Source organism: Sinocyclocheilus anshuiensis, unplaced genomic scaffold (assembly GCF_001515605.1).
Source record: "Sinocyclocheilus anshuiensis isolate Anshui unplaced genomic scaffold, SAMN03320099.WGS_v1.1 scaffold322, whole genome shotgun sequence".
In the NCBI taxonomy this organism is placed as follows: Eukaryota; Metazoa; Chordata; class Actinopteri; order Cypriniformes; family Cyprinidae; genus Sinocyclocheilus; species Sinocyclocheilus anshuiensis.
In genome coordinates, this window is record NW_015542366.1 from 1,262,490 (window position 1) to 1,272,443 (window position 9,954).

General features: G+C 36.7%; 1 protein-coding gene across 1 annotated transcript in view; it reads left to right on the forward strand.

Moving 5' to 3' along the window:
* The first annotated feature begins 1,329 nt into the window (after positions 1-1,329).
* Positions 1,330-9,954, forward strand: part of LOC107692185 (glutamate receptor ionotropic, NMDA 2B-like) — a 116,371-nt gene continuing 107,746 nt past the window's right edge. The window contains exons 1-2 of the mRNA XM_016491144.1: positions 1,330-1,420; positions 3,293-3,923. Coding sequence (XP_016346630.1) covers positions 3,897-3,923 — 27 coding nt within the window. The 5' untranslated portion in view covers positions 1,330-1,420; positions 3,293-3,896. The remainder of the gene's footprint in view (positions 1,421-3,292; positions 3,924-9,954) is intronic.

The window sequence follows — 9,954 nt, forward strand, 5'->3', positions numbered from 1 at the left end:
TGTGTTCACTTGTGTTATCTTTTACTAATATTTAAATTTGTTTGATGATCTGAAACATTAAAGTGTGACAAACATACAAAAAAATAAGAAATCAGGAAGGGGGCCAACACGTTTTCACACCACTGTGTATATATATATATTATTATTTTTTTGTTTTTTTTGAAAAAATTATATAAAATCCACATATATATTTGAGTAAATGCATTTCAAACTTTCATTATTTGCATCATCTAATCTAATCTCGTGTTTGGTAAAATACCCCATATTGTGTATATAATAACATTTTTGTTTATTCAAACTGAAGGATCTGAGGATCCGCAAATGCAAACTGTGTTTTGCTTTGAGGATCCTCAGATCCTTCAAAACTGAAAAATTGCATTACCACAAAACTACATATATTAAACTGCACAGTTATATGACATTTATCAGATGTGTATTGGTACAGCTATACATTCACTGCCTCATTTATATTCAGTTTGATTGAACTGGAATTGAGGAAACATTCCCAGCTCTTCCTCTTTTTCTCACGCTCTTTCTTTCTCTCAGTTGTGCAGTAATCCTGTAGAGGGCCCCCTCTCATTCTCCTTTCTCTGCCTCGCTCCTACTCCACAGCGCTCTGTCCGTAAGGGAGGGGTGAGAGAGAAACCAAGCGAGTGAGAGTGAGAGAGAGCACAGTCTCCATGTGTGGAATTCTTGGGCAGACATTGCAACCATTACACCTCTTCCTACTGTTCTGCCTCAGTCACTGTCTGTGGAAAAGGGCTATTACTACTGCAAACGGAGGACTCCTTCTACAGAAGCCAAGAGAAAGAAAGAGAGGAAAAAAGTGTGAGAGAAAAAGAACTTTAAGCAACAACTGGACAGCAGGAACAAAGTGACTGCCTTCCCTGTTTAAAAGCAAAGAAGAAAAACGGAAGGCACTGGAATATTTGTTTTTTTCTTTCGTTTTGTTTTTTTCTTCTTTCTCATCGTGGTGCTTGGAGGCACATCATCTTTTCATTTATTCGCTCTCTCCATCATTTGCCTCCTGATCTATTTCTCCATCTATATGGTGTATAATTTTGTCTATTTATGACGAGACAGGAGAGAAGAGAAAGAAGGGGCAAGTTTTTTTTACTCTTTCACTCATTTTTAACTATTTATGACCCCCTTCATTCGTTCACCTGTCCCTCCTTCCCATCTCTCTCCTCTGATCATCCCCTCTTTCTTCCATCCCTCCCTTCATCCCAAAAGTGTGATGCTCCCTGAATGAAAGTTGGTTAGAACTGTGAAAGAGACTCAAAACCATCTCCACATCTCCTTATCAGTTTTGTAATAATTTTTCTTTCTCTCCTTTTTTTTTAAACAGTTGTTTTAGTCCTCCACCATCTACCCTCACGTATCACTCTTTTTTCCCCTGGATGCTTTAATATTCTTCTAGGTAGGTTTAACGGCTCGTTTAGTGTCTGTCCGCTCTGTTTGTCGGTGTGTGTGTACTTGTGTGTTCCTTTTTTACATGTACATAAAACACACATAGACACACACACACACACATACACTTACAAATAAACACACATATGCATTAAACTAATGGACAGCCAGGTGTCAAGCATTACATATCATTTATCCATGCCCATTTTTACCCTTCTCCAACTCTGTCCATCTTCCATTTTTACTTATGAACAGCAAGACATTTGTTTCCTGTCATTCTTTCTTTTGTAACACACACACTGTTAAAACACACTTGCACACATCTGGTCTTGGGCTGCCCAGTCTGAAATAGCCTCCATTCATCTCCAGTGTCCAGTGCAAGCATCGGTGTCTTATTTTGTTTGAGAAATTGTCACAGACAAATTTCAGATGAGGTTCTGCTTCCGTTCTTTGACTGAAATGGGTGAGGTTGGCGTGACTGCTTAATTTGCGGTAATTGGACACATTTTAAACTTGTGATTTGTATTGCTGGCAACCTCCTCTAAGCATGGAACCTGAATTGTGAAGAATAGATTGGTATTTGCTCAAAATATTGATTAGGCTTCAGTGCATCAGTCGGTGTTTTTTTTCTTGTCTCACCTACTTGCAAGCTCAAGTCCATTTGAGCTGTTATGGTCAGTCCTTTGTTTTATTGAGTGTTTAATTTTCTGCTGGCACTCCCCACTTTCTTCTCTCTTTTTATCCATCCTTCCAACACCTTTCAGACAGGCCTCTTCTTATCACAACCTCTTGATTTTCTTTGTACTCATTGAGGGTCCCTGTTTTTAGCTGTCGGGCATGACCACTGTATGACCATTAGCTCATTAGAGAATGAAAACTTTTCACTCCCCACTGTAAGTTATTTATATCCCCTAATTTATCCTCCTTCAATGAACATTTTCCACTTCATCTTATACATCATTTTAATTCAGAACTGCCTTCTTTGATTTGATATTCTGTGTTAGTATTTTGATTTTGTAGAATGTAATGTATGTTTACCTCTGAATATTTAAAAAAACAAGATTCAAACAGGATTGTTTTTAATTTCCCTTGGTTTTGAATTCATTTGAAATGAATCTAAGAAAGGAATGGGGATCCAAGAAGTGACGTTGTGTTGCAACTTAAGATGGAAGGAAATCTGAACATCTCCTTTTTCCATTCATACTGATATTTTATTTTCTAAGCATCATATTTAGTTTATGTGCTTATGCTTCCTTCTTGGTGACTGGTTTGAAATCTCAATTCACATTTAGTTTTAGCTGAATTTTTAAAAAATTAAATTTTCTTTTGACATCCTGAATTCATCATCTTCATCACAATTTTTTCTTATACATGGACTGTATGAAAAACAAAAACAAAAGAAAAAAGCATCTCACTTGCCTGTTGTTGTTCGAAATGGACATATCAAAGGAAGGCAACCATCTTGTCTTATGTTTTTGAATGCTTGCACTCGTCTTGTGTTTCACATTTTTGTAAACATTATCCAAATAATACTGATGAAATGCCAAAGGACAGTTAGACTGGTAAGTAACATGATAAAAATATCACACATAAATGTATTTGTATGCATTTGTAAGTGTGTTATGTGTATTTGTGAAACACGCCTGTCCCTTCTATAGCTCGAAATAGACTAAACTTCATGTATTACATACCAATGAAGCATTTAGTTTTGAGCACTCTATATTAGATCAATTGAAAGAAATAACAAAAGGGAAAAAAAGAAAAATCGCACTCAGTTTTCCAAAGTCATCAACAAATTTGACCTTTTTTTCAACATCATTTGCCCAAAAACCTGTGCTTAAGATACTGTTCTCTTATTTGTATTTTTTATTTTTTCCAATAGTGTCATGAGAAGGACCCAGCAAAGGACGTACATGGATACCTGAACCAATTAAGACCAGACGTCGCTGCTTCAGCTTTTTCACTACTGGGCATCCAGCAGCTCCAGAGTTTGTGGACTTGTTCACAGATCAAAATGGACTTTTAGACTAATCAAGAAACATCCCCTTTTCACCCTTTTTTCACTTTATATCACATTTTGTAGCCAATGTAGGCTTTGTCCTAGACTTTGTCCTGTTTCATTTTCAATTTTACAGTAAGTACATTTCTTAGATTTGATATAAGACTTTCAACTTTTCTTCAGTAACTGAACATCGTTTGCATAGCTGTCTTTTATTTTGTCTTTATTTGTGAGCCAGGCATCTTTCTTACTTTTCTTGAGTGACTTTTCTTAATAGTTTTGATTCAATAGACAATTCCTGTGCTCAGTCATCCAGCCTGGATTTACAGTAGGACCTACACTTTCATCCACGGTCTCTGAACCAGTCCTATTTTTTCCTTACCAATCCCTCAAACTACTTCAACTGTCAGTCACTCCTCCATCCAGGGCTATGAGAGGAAGAGACAAGACCCAGCTCACATCAACATGCAGGAGTTGAGGAGAGAAAATGGGAGTTGGGCTGGCAATGTTCAAGGTAAGGGATGAACTCTGTTTTCTTTTCCTCTATTGTTTTTATCCCTGTTATATCTGATTATGTTTGTAATGGAATACTAGCTATGAATAATGTACACTACCATTCGAAAGCTTGGGATCTGTAAATGTTATTTTTTTTAAGAAAAATTTTTTTTATTATGGTTTCCACAAAAATATTTTTGATAATAATAAGAAATGTTTCTTGGGCACCAAATCTGCATATTATAATGATTTCTGAAGACCATGTGACACTGAAGACTAATAGCAGTAATGGCTGCTGAAAATGTAGCTTTGCCATCACAGGAATAAATTACATTTTTAAATATTTTTACAATTGAAAAATGTTACTTTAAATTGTATTAATATTTCACGTTACTTACACTATAAAAAAATGGGTAAAAATAGGGCACAATGTACTGTATTAATATGAAAGAATTTTACATACTGATTCTTACAGGTGTTTTACCTGTATTGTGAATTTTGCACTTCATTGCATTGTGTTTTAGGGTTAACAGAAATGTCCATAAAATTAATGGATAATATCCTGGCAGTAAGTTACCAGTACATTTTCCTTTTTTTTATGCAGTGTTTTTACTGTATTTTTGATCAAATAAATGCAGCTTCCACCTCCACTGAATGGACATCAATAAAGGATGCTTTTTGCCCACAGTATGGTGCTAATGGTCCTAAATGGACCATGCTAAACTGGCCAAACCACTTGGTTTAACTTATCAACTGGCATCCAGTTATCATCTTGGTTAATTGCTTGGAAAAATGTCGCACAATTTGACTGTTCAATCAAATAATGAGTCATGAAAGAGATGTTAAAATCATAACACAATTTTATGTTCATTTATCACAGTGGAAATGGAAGTTGAGTACATTGCACTGTGGGATACATACAGTACACACACCCAGCACTATGTACACTGTTGCATGCTGCCCATTTTGACAAATGCAGTATAGGTCACTCAATGTATACAGACAATTTGTTTAGAATACATATGTTCTGCAACAACATTTAAAGTAGTAATGGTAGTCGAATATTCTGAATATTTCCTACCATTCTCGATCTTTGATGTGCACTTTTAAGCAGGCACATTCAGTCTCTCTCTCATCGCCATTTTATCTTCTGTCACCTACTCGAAGGCTTTAAAGACATGTCTGTTTTTTCTTCCAGGGCTGTAATTTTCTGTTCTCTCAACGAATGTGTGTGTTTGTGATACTCAGGGCGCCATTGCTTTATTTTCATGCAGGCATTCGCCCAAATTACTCTTGGTCGTGCTGCCTTCTATCTAGTTTGAGTAATGTGCCTGTGGTCTGGGTCAGACATTGTAGCTAAGTGGGTTAATGAAAGAGAGAGTAGGAGCGATAAATACTGAGAAAGAGAGAGGCGGTAAGAAAATAGGGTGAGAAACTGACAGAGAGGTCGAGCTGCCTTTCACTCTCCTGCTCTCTTTTCTCGAGCTGCTCCCGAGACGCTCCTGATAGCCGTTAGACTCCTTCCTGGGAAAACACGAAAGTCATTAGTGGATCTGAAAATGTCTGATGACGCTTTCCTCCCGTATCACCCTCTTAAGATGCGCCGCTTCTGATTAACGTGAGGTGACAGCGTTTTTTACCCACGTCAGTGGGGTCGAAGCAGCTGTCAATCAAGCATGACACTGATTGACGGGCACCAGAGGGATGAGGACAGTGTGGAATGTCTTTCAGAGTGAAGCATCACTCAGAGATTTTGTTGGTGTGGTAACGGAGCCTCTGTTGGCATGGCAACGGAACATAGGGACACGAGGGCATTCTAGACATTCAATGATATAACGGTTACACAGAGATGGTGCAAATCTGATTTTGTGTCAGCCGTTGTTTCATAAATAATGATACTTACGCTGTAGACACCTTGCTTGTGTATACAAATTGTCTGACAATGTACCGCTCCACATTGCAGTAGTGTGTGTACCGAATGAGCAAACAACGAGGCTTAATCTATCATCCTGAAAACTGGGGAAATTTGACATGTATAAATGTTACTTTTCAAACAACAAGGATAATAGTCAATAAAAGCCTCTCAGGGATGCAGGGATGGATGATGAAACATGTTAGATGTGTAGTCTTGTTGGTGGTGCTTATTTGCTTTATAGTTTTGGAGTGGAGACACAGTAGGAGTGAAAATAGAGGGCTAGAATGTTGTGTACTTTCCTGTAAAAGTTTGTTTGTTGTTTATTTAGTTATTTGAATTAAAATTATCATTATTAATAATAAAATGTATTAATAATGTAATTCAATATGAATAATAATAATAATAAGAATATTTGTTATTATTTATATTATTATTATTATACTTTAATCATTTTATTATGTATTTTTTATAGAAGAAATATCCTAGTAAAATTTCTGGAATCTAATATAGGAATTATACAATAAAATAAAAAGATATTAAATTTCTACAACAATTTGGACAGGTCCTAATGATCCTAATAATTTCCAATGTGATTCCAACAAAACATGTTGTCCTAATTGCACAATATATTTAGCAATAAGATAATCGATTTCCGTTTATTTAGTAGGATTTTACTTATTTTATAGGATTGTTATTTGACTCTTGTTTTGTTTTTAAATTATTATTATTAAACATCAATAACAGAAAATAGAAAGATAGTAGATGTAATAAGTGTATGTGCAAAATAACTAATAAAATTTAGGATACATTTATTAATTTATTAAATTCAGAATTCATTAATACTTTTTATTTTATTATGTATTTTTCATAGAAGCAGTATCCTAGTAAAAAATTCTTAAATCCAATATAGGAATTTCTAAAATCATTTGGAAAGATCCTAATGGGATAATTTCCAATATGATTTCAACAAAACTTGTCTTCATAGGACAATATATTTAACAATAGGACAATCTAATTTCACTTCATCCAGTAGGATTTTATTAGATTTGTTTTTTTTTTACAGGATTCTTATTTGACGTTTGTTTGGTTTCAAATGATCATTATTAAAGGGGTCATATGATGTTGCTAAAAATAACATTATTTTGTGTATTTGGTGTAATGACGTGTTTATGCGGTTTAAGGTTCAAAAAACACATTATTTTCCACATACTGTACATTATTGTTTCTCTTCTATGCCCCACCTTTCTGAAACGCGTCGATTTTTACAACGCTCATCGGTCTGAAAAGCAAGGTGTGCTCTGATTGGCCAGCTATTCAGTGCGTTGTGATTGGCCGAATACCTCAAGCGTGTGACGGAAATGTTACGCCCCTTACCATACTGTGATGATGCCCTGTCAGGCCGGAGCGATGATTAAAAAACATGAAAACCCATTATAAACGAGGCATTCGTTGCATTCAGTGGAGACATAATTATGGATTATAATGACTTATTTATAATGACTTATTTATGTTTACGCGTTGCATCGCACCGCGTAAACATAAAACCATGTCTGCATTTGTGATCAGAACGGCGAGGCCGGCGGAACCGACGAAGGAGCGGCCGGTGGGCTTGCAGCAACCACATGTGACGACCCCGGGCTGGACTCCGCTTCTTCCACAGTGAAAGCCGATTCGGCGATCCACAGCGGGAAGTTGATGTATTTCCTCAGCGACCAGCATGGATCAGCTTTAGGCATGACGAAGCGGATATTGTCCTCTTTTGGAAGACCAAACAAAGTAGTTTCGCTTTCACAACGAAACACACAGCGCCTTCACGACATGGCGGCAGCAACAATACTACAGCGAGATTAAAAGTTACGCCTTCTTTCTTTGCGTGAACATTTGGGCGCCTTTTTATGCAAATCTTCCCACATCGTGACGTAGATATGTGGGGGTGTGTTAGAACGAGCCGTTTTAGGTAGGTGTGGCTGACTCTTAACTTTTATGAAGAATATCTCTTTGGATTTGAGACTTTAGTCTTTGCAAATTCACAGATCTTCTTTATGCACCAAGAGCTTGTAACACTCCAAAGAGAAAGGAAAAATTTAAATCGCATCATATGACCCCTTTAAATATAAATAATAGATAACAGAAAGATTAACAACAGATAAAACTGAGAAACAACTGACTTATAGAGAAAAAGAGCTCTTAACTCAGCTCAATGAAACTCAATGAAATTGAAAGTGTATTTTCATTTTTTAGTTTTTCGCTTGGGTACAGCAGTATATTGTCAGATAAAACTGAAAAATGAAAGCAGATTACAGAGTTCAAACTGTTGTCTGCTGAAGTGAACAAACGCGTCTCTGTGAAAGTGTTTGTGGCAGCAGAAGAGATGGATTGACATGACATGGAGGTCATTATCCTGCACTGGACTTTTCTCATCGGCTTTAACAGTATTGACTAACAAATTAAGGGGATTTGGTTCCAGTGCGTTTATTTGTGTATATGTGTAACGGGCACATTTAGCAGAGTTCACCTGTGTAATTGGGTCAAAAGCAATATCTAATGGCACAGGTCAGTTTGCAAACAGGCCTGTGTGTGCATGTGTCTGTTTTGATGTTTTTTCTCCCCCATGGCGATGATTTACCAGTTTATCAATGTGCACCTGTTGTAATTCACACCTCCATCACCATAGGAGTGATTTTGGCTCCCGTCCCTCGTTCACTAAGACGGTTGAAGCTTAGCCTTAATCACAGCGCATGGCTTCATTACAGATAGAGTTACAGTGACTTAATGAGCTCTTGTCCAGTCATGCACGGTGTCGTACGTCTCTGAGATGAGTGATGTGCATATTTAATGGTGTAATTTCATTATGTCTTTCATTATGTCACTTTATGACATTCTGCTCCTTCAGAATGGAGGATATAGACGAGCAAGTTGCCAGTAAGCAGATCTGTACTGCAGACAACAGTCAAAATATCATTATACCAAACACTGCAGTTCAATACCATATTTTGCTTTGCTGTTATTTTTTGTGAAGTGTGAAATACTGGATATATCAGATTAGCTGTCACATACAAAACATTTGGTCTGCATTTTCTATCTGTCTGCCTTTACTGTAGGAGTGCTCAATCCTATTTCTGGAGATTTACCATCTTCTAGAGTTTAATATAAAACGCTAATCAAGCAGATGGTAATAGGTAGTAATGGTCTTCTTTATGCCAAAAGGTCAAGATTTGACTGGTTAGTATGGCCCAGATAACCCCTGCTGGTAGATGCCGTAATCTTAGGGTACAAATTGACGGTAAACGGTTTAGCTCCTTTCCTCTGTAGCTAGAATATGATGTGCTGTTTCCCCACAAAATCTTTCTATTAATCGATATTAATAATCATTATTACAGTATCAAGAGCAATAATCAACAATAATGAGTTTGTCATGATATTGCATCTTCACTCCCTAATGATTATAATTTTTTATTTATTTATTGGCTATGCAATTTTGTGTAAATACATGTACATGAGCAGCATTAAACAGTCCGTGTAAATTAAATTATCGACAATGTCGACAATAAGAAATCATCAAATATTTTTATTATTTTATCTCTTATGACCAAGATGTCTAATGTCTTCCATTAAAGGGGTCATATGATGCTGCTAAAAAGAACATTATTTTGTGTATTTGGTGTAAGGAAATGTGTTTATGCGGTTTAAAGTAAAAAAAACACATTATTTTCCACATACTGTACATTATTGTTTCTCCTCTATGCCCCGCCTTTTTGAAACGCGTCGATTTTTACAAAGCTCATCGGTCTGAAAAAGCGAGGTGTGCTGTGATTGGCCAGCTATCCAGTGCGTTATGATTGGCCGAATACCTCAAGCGTGAGACAGAAATGTTACGCCCCTCACATACGGTTGATGCCGTGTCCCGGCCGGAGCGACGAGACAAAAACATGAAAACCCATTACAAACGAGGCATTTGTTGCATCCAGTGGGGACATAATTACTGATTATAATGACTTATACTGTCTTTTTACGCATTGCGTTGCATTGCATCGCGCCGCGTAAACATAAAACTCTGTCTGCATTTGTGATCAGAGAAATGACAAACAAGTGCTACTCTACTGCCCAAAACTCGCGTTTGAATCATCAGTGGCAA